Below are 20386 nucleotides of genomic sequence, written 5' to 3'. Positions count from 1 at the left end.
ATCCCACCCTGGGCATCCCTGAGGGCATTGTCCAAACTCTCCTGGAGCTCTGGCAGCCTCAGGGCCGATTCCCAGTGCCAGCACCCTCTGAGGGAAAAACCTTTTCTGACACCCACCCCAAACCTCTCTGGCCCAGCTGCAGCCATTCCTTGAGTGCTGTCCCTGTCCCAGGACCCATCCCGGGCTGGTTTGTTCCCCCTGCAGCCTCTGAGCTCACCTGGACCAAACCCCAGGCGGAGCCCCCCGAGCAGAGCCCCCGATGCCGAGCCCTGCACGTGTCCCAGCCCCAGCAGGGCTGCCCTGGGCACTGTCCAGAGGCAGAGCAGGAACAGTCCCTGCCTGCCTAATCAGCCCGGGCGATAGAGCAGCGATAGATAAGCGGGGGGAGCGTTATCAGGCTGATTTCCAGATGGAGCTGAGTCACCGCCAGGAACCGACTGCCAAGGTCAGGCAGGGGAGAGGCTGAGCCCGGCTCTGCCAGACCCTGTGCCCCCTCTGCCTGCCATGGGAAGGAGCCATTCCCTCTGTTGGAGCAGGGGCTGGCATTTCCTTGTGGGATATTTGGCTTTTTCCTGCTCACACAACCATTCTGCCCACTGGTTCCAGCAGAGCTGGATTTACCCTGGGTAGATCCTTCCCCTGGCAGTCCCCTCCCTATGGTGAGCTCCTTGTGAGGCGTCCCACATGAGCTGCTGGTGGGATCTCACTGTTCTCTCATGGAAAGGAGCCATTCCCTCTGCCCCGGCGTTCCCTTGCAGGATATTTGGCTTTTTCCTGCTCACACACGACCATTCTGCCCTCTGGTTCCAGCAGAGTTTATCCTGGGTTTATCCTTCCCCTGGCAGTGCCCTCCCCACACTGTGGTCCCTGTAGGGTGCCCCACATGAGCTGCTGGTGGGATCCCACTGTTCTCTCATGTTAAGGAGCCTTTCTCCGTGCTGGGGGCGCTGTGGTCCCCCAGGATTTGCGCCCTGCAGGGAATTTGGGAAGCTCAGAGGTGCTGAGGACCCTCAGCTCAGCCCTGCCCCGCGGGCACAGCCAGCTCCGGTGAATCACAACCCGTCTGGCACGTCGGGCTCCCGGCAGGACGGGACCTGCCCTGCCAGGAGAGTGCCAGGCATGGCTCTCCGTGCCAGCCAGGCTGCTGCCACCGCTGCTGGCCGTGTCCCCTGTCCCCGAGGGGCTGCAGGAGGCCCCAGGAGAGGGAGGATGCTCCGAGCCCCCAGCAGGGCACACCAGTGCAGGTGGGGATGGCTCTGCCTGCAGCACAGCCAGCCTGGCAATAACCACTGTGGGTTTTTAAAAGACAAACTCCCTTTGCCTCTGTTCCATCCCTTTCCACCTCCTCTTCCAGGAGCTGAAATGTCAAAATCCAGGGAGTGCTGCCAGTGGTAACCCATGGAGGAGCCTGGCGCTGAGGGCAGGCTGGGGCTGTAAAAGCCAGAGGGAGCAGTCCCAATTTCCATTTTTTCCAGGGTTTCCCATCCCACGGGGGGTGAACTATGCTTGTGCCAGATCCGTGACCCTTCGGGGGATGGATGCAGGAGCTGCCTGGGCAGTATCACTTTAAATCAGCACAGCCCAGCTCTCCTTATCGATTGCCCCATCGGAGCCTCGTGGGGCCCTGGATTTCCCTGCTGGGCCACCTCAGAGCCATGCCCCGTGGCCACAGCCAGCAGGAGGGACCCCCAGGCAGGGACAGGGGACCCCCAAGCCCTGGCAGGGAGATTTTGGCAAACAAATCCCTAATTACACCTTGCCCTTATACCTGTGCGCCATCTGTGATTTGCATGGAGTAAATCTACACCCATTTCCTGCCCAGGTTCTGCCACTGCCAGCAGGACGTGGGTCCCATCAGCAGTGGGACAGTCTTGCATGCCACCAGCCCTGCTGTCCCCATCCCCACGCCTCTGCCAGCACAGGGAGCAGGATGTTTGTGTCTCCTGGCGCTCAGCACAGCCCTTGCCATGCAAATCCTGCAGCTTTCCAGTCACGCCGCCGAGCCTTTCCCTGGCAAAAACAAAAAAAGGCTCCTTTATGTGGCTGAAAAGCCCGACTGTGATAATGTAGCGAGCGCTGGCCTTGGGTATTTTATCTTGGCAAGGAGCCTTTGCAAATTTAAACAGCAGCTCGTGGGCTCTGGAGCCGTGGCTGGCGCAGGCATAAGTGGGGCATTGTTTTCCCAGCAGAGCCCTTTGTGCCAAAGGGCCGCGTGTGAGCTTTGGCCGCGGAGCCGCGCGCTCGGCCCCGACCCCGGATCCGTTTCACTCTGCAGGGTGTGAAATTGGGGAGGAATTCAGGCCTGGGAGCTGGAACCAGAGAGAGGGGATGCAGCTACTCCTGTCTATCCCGAATATCCCAAATTAACACAGCGTTGGGGGTGCTAGGTGCTCAGATTCCAGGTGGGAATGGAGAGGTGAGGTCCTGGATAGATGCAGGGCGCTCCCTTTTTCCTTGGAAAATCTTCTGTGCTCAGGTCACTCCAGGGCAGGATGGGTGAAGCCAGTGGGGTTGGGATGTGTGGGAATTACACCCAGAAGGAGAGGAATAAACTGAATTTCCTGCTGCTCACGCCCTCCCAGCAGCGCCGTGCCCTGACCCACTGCAGCAGACGGTAAAAAAACATTTCCAGTGAGGGAGGAGAAAAAACCCCTCACTGTTTCCAGCAGACTTCTCTTTAGAAAACAGGCTCTTTAAAGCAAAACTTCACCCTTCTTTTTATTAAAACCTTCTTCATATAAAATCCTGGTGGCGCCTTTTAAAAGGCCGCGCTTGACTTGTGCTCCGCATCCAACTCCCCGAGGTCTGGGTTGTAAAATCAGCTGGGAAATTTGGGACTCAGCTTTTCTGGTTTTGCCTCCTTAATAACATCTAAAATTTCCAGGGCAATTCGCAGGGAGGTTGGTGAAGTCCTTTCTCCAAGGATTTCAGAGCAATGAGGTGCAGCTCCAGGGGGAAAGTGCAAAATCCTTTCCCTTCGCCTTCCCTCCAGCAGCGGGGACCTGGGGACACGGGAACATGAGGACACAGGCACTCGGGGACATGGGGACAGAGAGCCCTTCCCAGGATGCCTCTCCCAGCCCATCCCGACAGCCCTTCCCACTAATCCGTAGGTGGAGCTCTTCTGTCATCTTTTTCTGCTTATGTTGCTAAGAACTAACCCAGAAATAGCTTTCCCGGGAGGAAAAAAAGTGCTTCCTCAGCAGCTTTTGCCAGAGGTGAACCGCTCCGAGCATCCTTTGAAGAGCCCGAAGCTGCAGGGCTTCACCCCAGGGGGAGGGTTGCCATGCCCTCTCCTCCAACTGCAGCCCAAGAAAAGGGGCCAAAATCCCTTCTGGCCCCTTCCCTGACTGACACACAGCCTTCCCCTCTTGTCTCCTATTTGCTGCAGGTCTGGAGGATGCGGCAGAGCCCTGGTGGCCCTCGGGACCCACCCGCAGCCCGGCCCCGGGGAGCTGCTGCCCCTCTGCCGGTGCCCATGGGCGGAGGACCATGCCCGTGACCGGGGCACGGCAGCTCGCAGCGGGACAGGAACAGGACAGCGGGGCTCTCTAGCCTTGTCCCCTCCTCGGTATCATGACTGGAGAGACCCAGCATGTTTACACCATCGGCGATACTGAGGCCGGCCCCAAGGAGCCCGACAAGGATTTTGGCAGTGAAGGCTGCGGGGACAAGGATGGCAGGGCGCTGGGTGGGGAGGGGACATCCCCCTTCCCCAAGGACAAGGAGCCCCACAGCCAGCGGGAAGCCGTGATCCGGCCGCAGCAAGCGGGGAAGATCGACTTCAAATCCCTGCAGTGCAAGCCCAAGTTCGGCAATGACAGCACCTGGGGAGAGGTCAAGGGCAGCCCGCTGTCCCCACCGGGGAAGGGCCGAGCCCGGGAGCGCGGCCGGCGCTCGGCCAAGGGCGAGCGGGGCCACCAGCAGCTCTACCGGCTCAGCATCGCCGGCACGCGGCCCAGCCCCACCATCGGCATCGCCTACCCGCAGCAGAAGGTGACACCCCCAAAGAAGCCGGAGGTGGTGACCCCTACGGCCGGCAGCTACCGCTTCCACGTGCCCGGCATTGCCCAGCGCGACGCCGAGCTCCGGCCGGAGGAAATCGCCTTCGGCTGCTGCTTCCCCGATGCTGCTGCCGGCAGCCGGACCTCTGCCAGTTATACCTCACAGCCCAGCCCCAAGGGGCAGCCCCCCGCCGCCGGCATCCCCCTCAAGAGCCCCGGCACCCATGGGCAGCTACACTATTTAGAGTTCCAGGCAAACCGGGCCGAGTCCTGGCCTTCCCCAGAGAAGAGCTTTGCCGGTGCTACCTACGGGATCTCGGTGCAGAAGCCCAGCTCTTTCTCCGAGGGTGGCAAAGCCGCTGTGCACGGCCTGGAGGCTTTGCCGTGCCAGTTCCCCTTCCAGCTGCTGCACGAGGCGGGCAAGGAGCAGTTCCACAGCAGCCAGGAGTACCTGGACGTGGGAATGGCCGCCACCGCCCAGCTGGCTCCCGCTGCCTTCGCCTTCCACTCGTCCCCCCGAGAGTGGCCGGAGGAGCCGCTGGGCGGGGGCTCCTATGAAAGCGTGTCCCCCGAGGGGAGGCTCTACGGGCTGCCCCCGCCGCCACCGCCGCCCTTCCTGCACCCACCGCCCCCTCCGGCCCTGCACCACGGCCCCTTGCCCTGCTGCAAGGGCAGGGCCGAGCATCCCGCCGAGCCCACTGGTGCTCTCCCGTCGTCTGGTGCTATCGACCAAAACCCAAGCACTTTCCAAGAAAACCAAGCTGTTTTTCCGTCTAGTTTACACTCGCCTGCCATGCCAAAGCCGGTGGGGAAGAGGCAAGCCTCGGCCAAGGACGGCGTCCCCGGCCCGCGGCTGCTGGCGCAGAGCAGCCCCCTGAGAAGGAGCGTGCCACCAAAGTCCCTGTCCCAAGTGCACTTTCAGAGCAAGGCCTATTGCAGCTCCCCCACGGGAGCCGTGCCTTTCGAGACGAGCGTTCCCACTACGGCACCCACCCACCCCCGGCTTGTGCAAGCTTGGGAAGGTGCCACGAAGGCGTTTTCTCCCATGGACCAGAATTCAGCACCTTATTCAAACCCTGTTGGAAACCAGTTCTCATTCGAGTGCCAGTCTGGCCCCGAGCAGAGGCAGCACAGGCAGAAAAATGCCAGGCTGCCTTGGCAGCAGATGCACATCCCTCCTGCAGTGCCCGGTGCCAACAGGCTGGAGCTGTCGAGACACATCAGCAGCCAGAAGCTCCCCTTCCCCCTGGGCACGTCAGACTGGCAGGGCAGCGGGAAAGCCCAGAAAGGGCCCCCCATAAGCAATTCTCCAGGGTACCACAGCAAAAAGCTGTTATCAGGAGAGACCCTGCAGAGGGGAGATCCCAGCGTGACGGGAGCCTTCTCCTTTGAGAGTGGGAAGGAACCAGGGTCTCCTGCCTGCGACTCGAGAAGCAAAGCCCTGTTCTACACTATGGCTCCAGCAGCTCCTCCTCCCTCAAGGAGCTCCTCGGGCTCAGGGCTGGTCCTGCCACCATCAGCCTTGGCAGCTGCCTCCCCTTGCGAGTCCCCACTGCCGTCCCCTGTCCCCAACCCCACGTGTGGCAGCACCTGCTCGTCGCTGTCCCCCATGTCCAGCAGCCCACTCAACTTTGAGGACAGCCAGATGTCCGGAGCGCTGACACCCTCTCCCTTCTTCCAGCACCCCTGCCACGCCAAGGATGCCAACAAAGCCTTCCACCCTTCCGAGGTGCTGAGTCCCAGCTCGCTTCATTACCACCCCCCGGACTCTGTCAAGTCCTTCAGCTTCCCTCCGGATGCTCTGAAAGAGGACAGCTTCCTGAAATGTGCCCCGGGCAGCCCATTCCACAAACCCAGCGGGGAGGTGTCCAAAGGGTGCTCGGATGGGCTGGATGGGGAGCAGCCTCCACCTCCATACTCCTCCCATCACCTGCTGGCCACCTCCCTGAGCAGCGCCAGCCTGGACCAGCTGGACGTGCTGCTGACCTGCAGACAGTGTGACCAGAACTACAGCAACCTGTCGTCCTTCCTGCAGCACCGCCAGTTCTGTGCCTCCCACCCCTCTGCCCAGGCAGAGCCCAGGGATGCTCCCCGGGCAGCCGAGGGGCGCAAGGTGCTCCCACCAGAGCCCCCCAAGCCCCCCAGCCTGGCGCTCTCTCCAGACCCCCAGGGACATCTGCTGGCACTAAACAAGAGTGACGACTTCTTACTGGACGGGGAAGGCAAAAGCGAGGGCAAGGAGGATGCTCTGAAGGGCGGCCTCTTCCACGGCCTGGCCGCTGGCTCCCTCCCGCTCAGCGCCTCCGACCTGGACATCGACGATGCCAAGCTGGACAGCCTGATCACCGAGGCCCTCAACGGCCTGGGGTACCAGTCTGATAACCCCGAGATCGACAGCAGCTTCATCGACGTCTTTGCTGATGAGGAGCTGCCGGGCGTGAAGGCGGCTGGCATGGCCCACAAGGCCAAGGAAGGGCTGGCCTCGGAGAGCAAATCCAAGCAGGCAGCGGAGGAGAAGGCAGCAGGAGAGGCCAAGGCTGGCTGTTTTTGTGAAGATGGGGAGCAGGTGAGGAGAGGGGCAGGAAAGCGGCACCGCCACAAAGGGAGGGTGGCACGGAGGGTGGCACCGCAGGAGCCGGATCCCGCAGCAGAGGGAGCAGAGAGGACAGCCAGGCTGAGGGCAGGCAGGAAGAACAGCATCCCACCAGCCAGCACCCCCAAGAAACTCGGCCAAGACCCTGCGGTGAAGAGCGAGGTGGGGCCAGGCATGGCCACCAAGAGCTCCAAGCCACCGCGGTTCTCCATGAAGGACATGAGGAAGAGGAAGCCCCGAAGCGGGACGTGGAGCAAGGAGCTCATCCACAAGATCGTGCAGCAGAAGAACAAGCTCCACAAGCTGCAGGTGAAGAGCAGCAAGCAGGCCCAGGTGCCCCAGGCCACCGAGAGGCCCCTGGCAGCCACCAAGGAGGGTGGGCTGAGGGAATACGACTACGTGTCCGACTCGGATGAGGAGGGGGCAGAGTGCAGCAAGGCCCGGGGCAGGAGGAAGCGTGGCACGAGATTCATGGGGAGGAGCAGGTACAGCTTCAGCAAAAAACACCTGGGCAGGAGTGAGAGGGCCAGAGAGAAAGACTCAGCCTGGAGCTACAGCCAGAAAAGGGACAGTCAGAAAAGGGAGGCACGGGAGGACGGGGATGTCCCGAGTCAGGAGGATGCTGAGAAAGAGGATTGTGCTGCCAGAGCCCGAAGGAGGAGCAGCCACTTATCTGCTGGCAGCAACCACAGCGTGCCCAGGGAGATGGGCACGAGCCCACCCTGCGCTGGTGGGGCTGGTGACAAGGGTGGCACCCAGAGGAGGAGGCGCTCGGGCAGCCCAGCCCATGTGCCAAGGACTCCCCTCAGCCCTCCCCAGCACAGCAGCCCAAAGACGAGCCAGGAGAGCAAAGAGGACATGCCCAGGGGGAGCAGGAGGTTTGGCTCAGCCAGACCTTTGCTGGCTGGCTCCAGGACACGGCCGAGTACTGAACCAGATGTTGCTGCCATGGACTGTGCAAAGGAGGAGCCATCACCACAGCCACAGGAAAGGCAAATGTCCTGCACGGCCACCCCAGGCAGGAGCCCTGCCAGCTTCTCCTCTGAGGAGGGGCTGGAAGAGCCCAGAGGAGCAGCAAAGCTCCCAGGTGAGGAAGGAGAGCCCACCCTGCAGGCTCAGGGCTCTCCTGAGCTCACCGTGGACCACCAGAGGCAGCAGTTTGCCCCTTTCCCAAGTGAAGAGCTGAAGTACCACGCAGAGGAGGTGATTGCTCCACCCCACAGCGGTAACAAATCGAGTCCTGGCCGTGGCAGTGCCACCTGCTCGGAAGCAGGAATCAAATTCACAAAGGGACAGGGGCTCTGTGACACTCAGGATTATCCCAATCCCACAGCAGCTCCCAGCTACGGGGGGGATGCAATGGGAATGATGCTCGCTGCCAAGACACCCGACCCCTATGCCAGCAGTGACAACTCATTTTTTGATCCCAAAGGCCTTCCCGGTCACTACGAGGACAACCTCTTCCCAAAGCCCCCAGCCCTGGGCTCCTCCCACATGGATGACATGTACCTGGGCCGGGATGACATCAGCGCCAGCTCCTTCGAGCAGAAGCACTCCAGCATCTCCTCTTTCACCACGGAGATGCCGCAGGGCAAAGCGTCCTCCCCTCTCGGCTTTGACTCCTCGTCGATATTTGGCGAGCTGCCCGTCTCTGAGTTTGATCCCTACGAGGGCAAGGACGGATATGTGACACCCTTCCCCTGTGCCCCCCGCAAGCCGCTGCCCTTCGAGCAGCCCTACCCGCCCTTCCTGCCCGAGAAGGACTGGTCCCTCATGGAGGAGGTGGCTCCCATGCTGCCAGAAGACGTGGCTCAGTTCCACAGCCTCTCCGTGGAGAAGCCACCAGCCAAGAAGTTCCCCGAGGAGCAGGAAGGAGCTGTGCCCAGCAGCCAGCTCTCCCTGCCGCTGCCAGACAGGATCGCCGATTACAGCGTGGCTTTCATGAGCAGCATTTCGGATGACGAGCTGGAGATCAAGCGCTTGGTCACGGAGCTGGAAAGCCAACTGCAGAGCAGCAAGCTGGACTCCGAGGTGGCCGTCACCCTCCAGAAACCCGAGCCAAACGTGGCTGCCCACCTGCGAGCACAGGGCGCCGAGCGGTGCCCGGTGCTGCCGGTGGAGCCAGAGGCAGGCCAGGAGAAAGGGCTGTTTTTGGCAGGTGAGCTGGGCAGATCGAGCCTCTGCACTGGGGACGAGCCAGACATGGTGGCTGCCCGTGAGGACTACGAGAGACCCAGGGAGCCCTGGGCCTGCCCACTGGAGCTGGGCTCGCTGGAAACCGGGATGGGCATCCCAGCCCCGCTGGCCACCAACCATTTCTGCTCCAAAGACAGCAGTGAGCAGCTCCAGGGAGCTGAGGCCACTGGGGAAAGAGACCTCAGGAAGATGGAAAATGGGGCTTCTTCCAAAAGTCTACCTGGCTCGAGCACAATTGACCAAACAGAGGCTCCCATCTACACCAGCCCTGTGACAAAAAGCCCTCCTGTTGTCACCAACTCCGTGTTCCCCGAGACCATGGGTGCAGCAGAAGTAACCAAAGACCCTCTGCCACCCCTGCCATGCCAGTGCAGTGCTGATGGCTTCCCCGTGCCAGGGAAAGCAGACACTGATCCTGCAGAGATGGAGAAGTTTGATGCCCATCTTCAAAACCCTAAACCCCAATTTGGCTTTCAGCAGGGTCCCGCCCCAGCCTTGGATCTCACCTTTTCACCTCACATCAAAGAGGTCCCAGATACAGAGGAAAAGCCCGTGAGCAGGACTGAGCCTCCCAAAACAGTGAAAAATGCAGTGGATCTCAAAGGGGGTGGTGATGGGCCCAGCCTGGTGGAGGAGATGGAGGAGAGGAAGAGTCCCAACACCTATCAAAACCCTGCACCCAGTGACAAAGCCAGCAAGCCCAAAGCGCTGCTGTTTGAGATGCTGAGTGCGCCCAAGGAGAGCGACCACCCTTCCCAGGAGATGATGGGGGCATCCCAGGACGCCTCTGCCAACCCTCTGCAGCAGCTCCAGCTCTTCGTCGCCAGGACGGTGAAGAACAACGAGGAGGAGCTGTTGATGCCCTGCTTCCCCGGGCTGCTGGCTCCCTGTGCCACCACCAACATCCAGACAGAGCTCCAGGAGCAGAGCAGTGCTGCCTTGGAGGGAGAAGATCAGACCCAAGGAGAAGGGGATCTCCCCAGTGGAAGCAGCACTGGAAATATCGCTGCTCCAGGGAGAGAGGTGCTTTCTCCCAGTGGATGTGAGCAGCTGGAGCTGTTGGATGCAGAGGGCTCTCACCATGCAAAACAACCCACGTCGGCAAAGCCGGAGGTGCACAATAATGTAACAGAGCTGCAGCACTTAGCAAATGAAGCCCCAGAGCCGAGGGACATTAATATCCCTGCAGATGGTGTTTCCCAGGAGCACGATGACCTCTCACCACCCAGCAGCACCGCCGTGACCTCGCTGCCAGGGCAGGGGAGGAAAGATGATCGGCTCAGGGAAGAGCAGGAGGGAGATAACAACACAGCGACCTTGGCATTTAGGAAACATGAGCAATCCCACCCCAGACGTGGTTTGCTCGAGGAAGAAACGCTGGGCAGAGAGGAGGGAGAGAGGCTGGAAAGGAGTTGGGTGGGGAAGGGGGCACAGCACCAGGGCAGTGCCCCCACCAGTTCTGTCAGCCCCTTTGGTCCCTCTGAGAGAGATCTCCACCAGGATCACAGCTTGGGGATGGCAATAAAAGCCAGCATGGTCAGTGCAGATGTTCCCAGAGAACGGAATGACAAGTTGTCCCTCAATGGCTGTGATTACACAGGGGAATCTCCAGCCAGCCTGCTCTCACCAGCCAAATATTCCAACCTCAAATGCTTGCAGAGCAGTGGGGCTGAGGGAGAAGAGGTCCCCAGTTTAGGCACTCAGCTCTCAGATGAGAAGAAATACAGCTCCTCCCTGCCTGCAGCACCAAGTTCATCCATCACAAAGAGTTGTCCTCCCGAGGCCAGCAGCCATCACATCCATCACACCGTGAGCCCAACAGAGCAAGGGACATGGGAAGGGGCACCTGCCTTCCCTCCCTCGCTGCATCCCTGTGGGGCTGTGCCAACAGAAGCGGCTGAGGAACATCCTCATCACCTCCCTGATGGTGTTTTGGGTAGCTGTGAATCACCTGGAAGAGAGGGGACAGTGAGACCCTGCGCTGTGCTGCATGGTGATGGTCTGGTGGGCTCTGCCTTGGAGATGGGTGGTCCCCAGGAGCCTCCTGGGAAGGACTGTTCTCTTCCCTGCTCGCCACCTTTCCACCAAAAGGGTGTTGGGAGAGAGATCCCCGAAAACACCAGTGCTGTGCTGCCAAATGTTAAAGAAAACCAAGGGTGTGCCATCACAGACACAGTCATTAATTCCACCCCTCCAGAAACCCAGGATTATGCAACCCAGCCCACAGAGGATCTTCTGCCCATGGACAAAAGGGAGGTCAACCTGAACCAAGAGAACAAGCTTGAGAACTGCTCCCATGTCAGGGATAAGCATCCAAGTGAACCAGAGGCTTTGTGCAATGGTTTTGCTGTTCAGGACATGTCAGCTGCCATCAGCAGAGGTCTTTCAAGGGTTGGAGATCTTGGTCCTGCTGAATTAAATGGCCACGAGTTTCCAGGGGCAGCAGAGGTGAGACTTGGTCTTTCCAAAACCACAGAGGGTGAAGGAAAGGGTTTAAAAGGGGAGAATTCCAAAAGCCATGGGGCTGCAGAAGCTGGGGGTTGTGTGTTGAACAGCGTGGGCCAAGGAGAGGACTACACACCCAGCAGTACTCCAGACCCATCCCAAAATGAGCTCCACAAAGGAAGGAAGCCCAATGGACTCCCGGTGACCTGTGACATTTGTTCAGCCACTTTCCGCTCCAAGCCTGGCCTGACCAGGCACAAAGCTGTCAAGCACCAGGTGAAGAATGGTGGTTTGCCACAGCCCAGCAAGGCTCCCAGGTCCTCTCTGATTCCTGCACACAAGACATCAAAAGCAGCCCAAAAAGTGCCCAGGAGGAGCCTGAAGGCGTCAGTCAAAGACAGAACCTGCAGCTCACAGGCGCTGACCTCCACCGTTGAACGCATCCCCAAGAAAATACTCCCAGACCTGGAGAAAGAGCCCAGCACGCAGATGCAGGAGGTGGTGAGCAGGGTGCTCAGCGACCTCAGCGTGATCTCCTTGGAGATGTCCCAGGAGCTGCACCACACTCGTGTCCTGCAGAGGGAGGTGAAGGCAAAGGGACCACGCCTGGAGGCGAGGGGATCGGGAGAGGCAGCGACTGGGAAGGATTCAGGATGGCAGGCCAGGAAAGGAGAAAAGGGCAGAAGGAGCCAAAGCAAAGATCTCAGTGAGGAGAACAGCACTTCTGAGAAGCAGCTCAGCAGGAAAGTGAGGCGAAGGAAAGCGAAGGTGTTTCCCAGCAGGAATGGTCCCTGTGAGCTGGAGGAGAGCACAGGTCCTGCTGCCCTCAGCTCCAGCCTGCCCCAGATCATGGAGGGATTGCAGGAGCCACAGGGTTGCATCTCCACAGAGGAGCAAAACAGGACCAGCACAGCCCAGCGCTCCCAAAATGCCAAAGAGTCCTCTGGTGCAGCTGAGCTTGAGGAAGACCTGGGCAGCAGGATGGGGTCTCTGAAAGAGATGGTCAGCAAGGAGACAGCCACAGGCTCAGTCACCTGTCCTGGGGAGGCGGAAGATCCAGATGCAGTGGAAGACACGCAGACTTGCAAAAAATGGATCAGCGGGTTTGAGGAGCAAGTGGCAAAGGGATGGGGCAAGGTGGGCACAGAGCAGCATCGTGGTGCTGATGGCACAGAGGACATGGATGCTGGGACAAGGGACAGTCCTGTGGCAGGCAGTGACACCAGGAACTGGAGTGGTGCCCTGCAGGGTCCCGCAGCTCCTGCTGAAGGGGCTTTGCTGCTGGAGAGCCATGATTTGGGAACCACCCAGGGTGTTCCTGGGCACGGTGCTCTGCAGAGTTCGCCGGGGACCAGCCCTCCTCCTGCAGAGCCAAAGCGGTGGGTGAAGACAGATGTGCCCCCAGGCAGGGAGCACTGCGGGGACAGCACGGCCTCCTCAGACCTCCAGGGCTTTTTTGATGATGATTCCACCTTCTCCCAGCTGTTCCCCAGGGATGAGCAGCTTGTCCGGAGGAAGTGCACGCGGGTGTACGGGAAGCGCAGCAAGAAACCCAAACCCGTCCCCGAGGTCAGCCTGCAGCCAGCAGGGGCCATTGACCTCTTCACCATCCGCCTGGCCTCTGACCTCAGCGACACCAGCTCCTTCTGCGTCACCAGGGAGGACCCTGGTGAGTACGAGACCATCTCTGTTGACGATGCCCTGATGCTGAACATGTGTCACGGCAGCAAGGCAAAGAGCGGAGATGCTGCTCCAGATGGATCTAAAAGCATCGAGCTGAGATTGGACCAGGAGGTGACTGACCAAGGGAAGGAGGACATTGACCTGGAGGACAACATGCTGACCTTCCTGTGCCAAAACAGCCACATGGACAGCGTCCCCAGCTTGAACATGTGGGGCAGTCTGGAGAAGGAGGGGGAAAGCCTCTCTGCCGAGGACATGTTTGAGCCTCTGATGGACCTTGAGGATGAGCACTCGCTCCAAGAAATGAACTCTGAGCCCCCTGACCTGGCAGAGGAGTCCTACAATGCCAAAGAGAACGGGGATTCAGACTCCCCCGAATTTCACACCATCGACATCGAGATGCTGAATGCAAAGCTGAAAATGAGAGACATGTGCTTCTTCAGCCCTTGCGAGGATCTTCCCGGCCATGACGAGGACAACGCTGTGAGTTTGAAGCCAAAGTCGGGCAAGCACAGGAGCAAGCTGGAAGATGGGAAACTGGGGAAGAACCGCGGGGACATCACCATCAAAACCAAAGACAAGCAGTACAAATGCAAAGTCTGCTTCCAGTGGTTCCTGACGCTGGGGGAGCTGGACTTCCACAAGCTCTCCCACAACCCTTCCCCTCCTCCCACCTGCTACATGTGCGTCCAGCGCAAATTCAGCTCCCGGGAGCAGCTGCGGGACCACCTGAAGGAGAAGCACGCCAGGAACAAGGCCGGGCTGTGGGCGTGCGGGATGTGCCTGAAGGAGATCTCCGACGTCTGGATGTACAACGAGCACCTGCGCGAGCACGCCACGCAGTTCGCGCGCAAGGGGCAGGCGCAGAAGTCGGTGATGGGCCTGCCCGGCTGCTTTGGGGAGGACAATGCTGCTGTCACACACTTCCTCAACACCATCATGTGCCGGAAACCCTCCAGGTCCTCCCGGCACGGCGACCCCGGCAGCCGGCATGGGGTCAGCAGAGAGAGCAAGAGCCCCAAGGAGGTGCCCCTTGAGCAGGAGAAGGTGATGAAGGACCCCGTGGAAAGCAGTGTCACAGTGAAGCCACCTGCACCCAGCTCGTCCAAAGCATCCTCCAGCCCATCTCCAGAGCACACGGCAAAAGGTGAAAGCACCCCAAAATCTGTCCCCATGCACCCAGACTGCAAGGATCCCTCCCGGGACTGCCACCACTGTGGCAAACAGTTCCCCAAACCCTTCAAGCTGCAGCGGCACCTGGTCGTGCACAGCTTGCAGAAGATTTACTTGTGCCACAAGTGCCCCATGTTCTACCAGGAGACCAAAGAGCTCCGGAGCCACCTGAGCCAGGAGCACGGCGTGGTGGAGGAGCAGGAGATCAAGCACACCACCCTGTACGCCTGCGAGCTCTGTGCTGATGTCATGCACGTCATCAAGAAGTCCTTCATCTGCAGCATGTGCAACTACACCTTCTCCAAGAAGGAGCAGTACGACCGGCACATGGAGAAGCACCTGGCGGGCGGCAGCAAAACTTTCAAATTCCGAGGGGTTATGAGGCCTGGTGCTGCCTGCAGGGAGGGCAGGGAGAAGGCGAAGGAGGACGGATCGCTCCGGGAGGGAATGCCACCGAGCAAGAAGCGGAAGGTGGCTCACCATGGCAGCTCAGTCCCACACAGGTCACCAGTCCACCTGGACCCCACGGGTGACCTTCAGCTGGTAGAAGCTGGAAGCCCCAGCCTGCAGGTTCCCACTGATTCCTTCCCAACAGCACCTGGTGGCCTGGGAGCACCCCAACCCTCCATGAAGGCAGAAGTCATGGTGGGTGACTTCTCGGAGCTCCTGGCAGAGATGGAGAAGTCCCCATTTGACCCTTTGCCACCACCGCCCTGCCTGTCCCCATCTCTGCCACCAGCTGCTGCTGGCAGCCCTGAGCTCAGCCACATCCCTGGCCTGTCCATCGAGGAGCTGGAGAAAGGAGCCTTTGATGGGAAACCACTTCCTTTCTTGGACTCACCTGAGTTTCCCATGGACCTTGCTGGCTTGGCTTGTCACCAGGCCACCAACCAAAAACTGTCCCCTCCCCTCCTGACCCAGAAACGTGGCGGTGCTGATGCCCATAAAACAACAAGCACAGGCAAAAAAGATGAATACAGGGCCTGTATCCTGGAAAATCCCAGCACAGACACCAACGCCATGGAGGGGATCCCTTTTCTCCAGCTTGCCAAGAAGGTCTCAGAGCTTCCTTCCCCTGAGGCAGAGTCTCCACAAGCCACGGAGACCCACAAATGGGGCAGCCCCAATGATGCCTCTGCCTGGGAAGGTGCAGCTAAGCCAGCATCTCCAGAAGGTGCCCATCAACCCCTGCCCCCAAAGGACAAGTCAGCATCACCCACACTCGGCAGAGCTTCCAAAGATGCAGTGCCACCAAAGAAAACCGTGGGTAGTGAGGCTGCTCCTGGTGTGGGCAGCCCCGAGGAGGCTCAGCAGCCCATCTCAGGGAAGGAGAAATCCATGCCTGAGGCTAAGGACAATAATGCTAACACCAAGGACCAAAGTGGCAACCCGGGCAAATCCAGCAGCCACCAGCCCAGAGATGAGGTGGCCAGCAACACCACGAGACACGGCAAGCTTCACCCCAAGAGGAGGAAAGAACACAAATCCCTGAGCCACCGGGGCAGCTCCGGCTCCCGGGAGAACATGGAAGGAGACGGGAAGAAGAAGAAAGCCCGGCCACCATGCCCGGGCAGGAGCGAGAGCACCGCAGAGCTCAAACGTGGCAGCTGGAGCAGCACCGAGGCTCCCACCCCGTCCCCTCCTGGCAGGAGGGACACGCACTGCACCAAGCTGGCACCCAAGCCCAGAACGGGCCCCCAGCTGAAGAAGATGGTGCTGGACCCTTACAACCAGAAGAAAGGGGAGCTCCGCCACGCCAACGGGGACGTGAGGCGCAGGAAAGCCATCCTGGGCAAGAGCCTGCACCAGGTGCTGGCCAAGGGGCCGGCGCCGTCCCCGCGGGGCTCATGGCACGGCCACCGCGGGGCCAAGGCGGCCGGCCCGGCCAGCTACCGCAGCGCCGAGTCCCAGAACAACCTGCTCAGCCAACTCTTTGGGCAGAAATTAACCAGCTTTAAAATTCCTCTAAGGAGAGATACTTCAGAATAATTTATGGAAGTGACTTATGGTGATCCTCAGCTGCTTTCATGGGGTTTGCAAGGGAAAAAAATTATCAAAGCATTAAATTCGTTTGTGTAGCATGATTTCTCTGTCTAGCTTAAATGAACTTGCACTGCAGCCTCTGTGAAATAGTTTGCTTTGTGTCTACTAATCTACTTTAATTCACCTGATTTATCATGCAAATGCTAGAACTTTGATGTTGCTGATGATTTTCATGAACTGAAATTGTAATCGCTTTGGGCAGACTGAATCGTCGAGAGCAATTGCTTTATTGCAGAAGTGCTGAGGTTATAAGGATACTTGCAAATCTCAGACCCTTTTGAGTCTGTGTCTGTGTTATCTTTGTACAAAGTACTTGAAGAGATGAACTTCATTCCGTAGACGTCTTATTCATAAGGTGCAGTACACTGTAGAAAGCAAAATTTTTTTTTTTTTTTTGTGGAAGATTTTGCACAAATAATCCCGTACAATTCATTTAATTGGGAGCTGGTCTGAGCGATGATACAATTAAAAAATTAAATTAAGACCCAAGTGTCCTATATTTTGACAGCCATCCCCAAGAATTTTGTTTCTACATCGTCAAGAGAAGGACGACCCAGCTCTGGGGTTCTGGGGCTGTCGGAGCCCTCCAGAGGATGCTGCCACTCTTTGACCACTGTAGACGATGGGACTGGAGGAGAAGCGTCCCCACGAGCAAACTGCACCTTGACACTTGTGACAAACTCTGATTTTTTAGGGTTTTTTGGGGTTTTTGTGTGTGTGTGTGTGTGAGCGTGTGTGTGTTTTTTCTTTTTGTTTGTGGGGGGGGTTTTTTTGTGCAACGAGAAAACTGTGCCAATTTACCGCAGCAAAAACCGGTACTGTCCGAGTGCCCTCAACGGTATCACTTCTAAACTCTCTTACTGTATTGACGTAGTGGCTCTATAGGTATCCGCTTGTACTATGCAGTTACTGGTGCTATTCTTCATTTGTAATGTGAATACAGACTTCCTTGATTGAAAAAAAAAATGGGGAATTGGTAGGGAGAAGCGATTATCTGTCCAAAAAATGGAGCAGGAAAAGATAATTAAAAAAAAAAAAAAGGCCAATTCAAAGGGGAAAACATTCAGCCTTAGGGAGAAAAATTAACTTTAGGGGGAAAATCCAACTTGGGGGAAGAAATACAACTTAGGGGGAAAAACACAATTTTAGGGAAAAAACACAACTTTAGGGAAAAAGCTCCTCTATGCTGGTACTCCATAGTGTCAAAAATGTTACGTCACATTAAACGAGCACGTTCTACAACCAAACTTTTGGATCCAGAAAGAAATCTCAGGTGCAAATGAGGACATGGAAAGATTTTATTGAAATACTCCCAAGTCAAGGAGGTGAAGTAATGCACTGATGTGATATGAACAGTCAGAGTACTTTGCGTCTGTCCTGCAATGATTTTTTTTGTTTTGTTTTAGAGTTAAAAGGAAAAAAAAAAAAGAGGCTTTATTCTGTTAATATGTATCTTTACAATTCTTTGTATTGTATAAAAAACTATTGTAGGTAATTTACCTTGGGTGCAATGTGTTCTGTCAAAAGTTTTTATTTTGATATTTTTTCCAGAGAAGCAGAGAGAGAGCAGGAAACGCCGTTTTATGATGTTGTCCGTGTGCTTTTAAAGTGCCTCTTTAATATTGTTAAATAAAGTATGAGATAAAAATATGGGGTGGTACTGTAAAGTCATCCATGATTAATCTTTTCAAATATATTCCAATATTTTCACAGAAATTCCCTGTCTGCGTGATGTTTGTGGGATGTTTGAGGCGTCCTCTGTAAAAGGGCTGAGGAGGTCCTTGGTGCCACTGCTGTCACCTCAATGGTTTGCAAAGTGGTGGAGCTTCTCAGCAGTGAAGATGCTCCTGCAGCTCCTCTTCCTCACAGATCTTGTCCAAGTGCTGCTCATGGCAGGAGAGTCTTGTCCTTGAGGGGAAAAACCAAGGTGATGATGGTGATGGTGGTGGTGGCCTGGTTTTGTGGTCCTCAGCTGGTGATGGTGATGGCACAGTTAGGTCATCATGGATTGGCCATTGTCACAGCCCAGTTTGGTCATTACCGACTGGCAGTGGCAACAGCCTGATCTGTCATCATCAGCTGGTGATGGGGGTGGTCCAGTCTGGTCATCATCACTTTGTGATGGTGATGGGGTTACCTCGTTTGGTCATCACCAAGTGTTCATGGCCCAGGCTGGTGATCAATTTGTGGTGAAGGTGGTAACAGTGATGGTGATGGAGATGATAATGGCCCAGTTTAATCATTCCCCATTTTTGATGGTGATGATGATAATGATGGCGTTGATGGTGACGGCCCAGTTTGCTCATCTCAGATTTATGATGGTGTGGTGGTGATGATGAGGATGGTGATGGTGACAGCCCAATTGGCTCATCCCCAGTTGTTCGTGGTGATGACTATGATGGTGACAGTGCTGGTGACTGCCCGGTTTGCTCATCCCAAATTCATTATGCTGATGATGATGATGGTGCTGATGACGTCTCACTTTGCTCATCCCCAGTTGTGATGGTGATGATGACAAAGAGGACAATTTTGACCATGATGATGATGACGGTGGTGATGGTGACAGTTCATTTTGCTCATCCCCAATTTATGATGATGATAATGGTGAGGGCCCATTTTCTTCATCCCCATTTGATGGTGATGGTGATGATGATGATGCTAGTGTTGGTGATGATGACGATGGTGATTGATGATGATAATGGTGCTGCTGGTGATGATGATGATGATGCTGGTGAAGGCTCATTTTGCTCATCCCCATTTTATGATGATGGTGATAATGATGCTCTTGGTGGTAGCGATGATGATAATGATGCTGCTGATGATGATGATGATGCTGGTGAGGGCTCATTTTACTCATCCCTTTTTGATGATGATGGTGGTGATGACGGTGTTGGTGATGGCGATGCTACTGCTGCTGGTGATGATGATGATTGATGATGATGATGAAGATGATGCTGGTGAGGGCCCATTTTGCTCATCTCTTTTTGATGATGATGGTGATAATGATGGTATTGGTGATGGCAGTGATGATGATGATGCTGTTGCTGGTGATGACAATGGTGATTGATGATGATGATGATGATGATGATGATGATGATGATGGTGAGGGCTCATTTTGCTCATCCCCATTTTATGATAATGGCGATGGTGTTGATGCTGGCGATGACAATGGTGATTGATGATGATGATGATGGCGGTGCTGCTGAAGGCCCAGTTCCCTCATCCCCGCTTTGTCCTCGAGCTGACCTCTGGGCTGGGAGCCCCCACAGAGGCGGTGTATTCCACCCATCCATCCTTTAATTCCTGTATCCCATCCTTTAATTACCGCCGCAATCACAACACGGAGCCGCTGTCAGTGAGAGATAGCTCGGCACCGCCGGCTGGGATCCTCGCCACTCGGGGCTTGTAACTAAAACTGCAGGATTAATTTGATTAATTGATAGAATTATTTTCCAAACTACTCTTTTGTTTATGGAGGCTTAAAATGCTTGCCGCCTGCACCCTCCTGGTGTGTTGCAGAGTGGAGATAAAGTGGCTGAAAATAATTAGTATGGCTTAATTTAGGGAAAAAAATAACCTCAAAAGAATTTTGCAGAAAATTTAAGGCGGCACATTTTACTTTGTTTTGGCAGGAAATATTATGGAGCTGGAAATGGGACTTTTATGTTTTCCCTGTGCTATATTTCACCAGGGCAGCAAACCTGCAGGGCGGAGGAGGAGATTTTCATGCCTGGTTGTTACCAGAGCTCTCCCACACCTCCAGATTCATCACCTGGGTACCTGGAAATGAGTCTGCTGGGAGCCAGGGGAATGCTGCAGGGATGGCACCCATCCCCAGGGTCCTGGATGGGTGCAGGGACCCCTTCCCAAAGCTGCACCCATTTTCTGGAAGCCCAAGATATGAGTGATGCCCACCTCTGGCTCGGGAATGCCACTGCCCAGGGAGATGTTGGGGGATTTCTGGGGGGCTGAATTATTTAATTTATCCTTTCCCCTCTAAATGTGAGTAGGTTTTTTCCCCCCTGTTCTCCCCCACATCCCACTCCCTCAATCCCCCCCACCCATCAGCTCCTCTGAGCTGCCCAAAGCCCCCAGGTTTGCTGAGTCCTGCATTATCCAGCAGCGTTTGTCACTCGGGAGATTGCAGGCCCCTGTCACCGTAATTCCAGTGAGGATGCAAAGCCAGGCAGCTTCTCCCTGTGGGGATTAACTCCCTGCTCAGCAGGGGACAGCAGCACAGGGGGGCTCC

The 20386-nt window shown here is 56.7% G+C and overlaps 1 protein-coding gene across 1 annotated transcript; it reads left to right on the top strand.

Annotated features, from left to right (window-relative positions):
* The first annotated feature begins 3576 nt into the window (after positions 1-3576).
* ZNF469 (zinc finger protein 469) lies at positions 3577-16083 on the top strand. The gene has a single exon (XM_054269379.1). It carries the CDS (start codon positions 3577-3579, stop codon positions 16081-16083), a length of 12507 nt encoding a protein of 4168 aa, XP_054125354.1.
* Positions 16084-20386: the final 4303 nt, after the last annotated feature.

This window comes from Melozone crissalis, unplaced genomic scaffold, assembly GCF_028551555.1.
Source record: "Melozone crissalis strain CALT ecotype California unplaced genomic scaffold, PUWL_Pcris_2 ptg000007l_1, whole genome shotgun sequence".
Lineage (NCBI taxonomy): Eukaryota > Metazoa > Chordata > Aves > Passeriformes > Passerellidae > Melozone > Melozone crissalis.
Note: the sequence above shows the minus strand (reverse complement) of the source record. Positions and strands in the feature narration are given on the sequence as shown.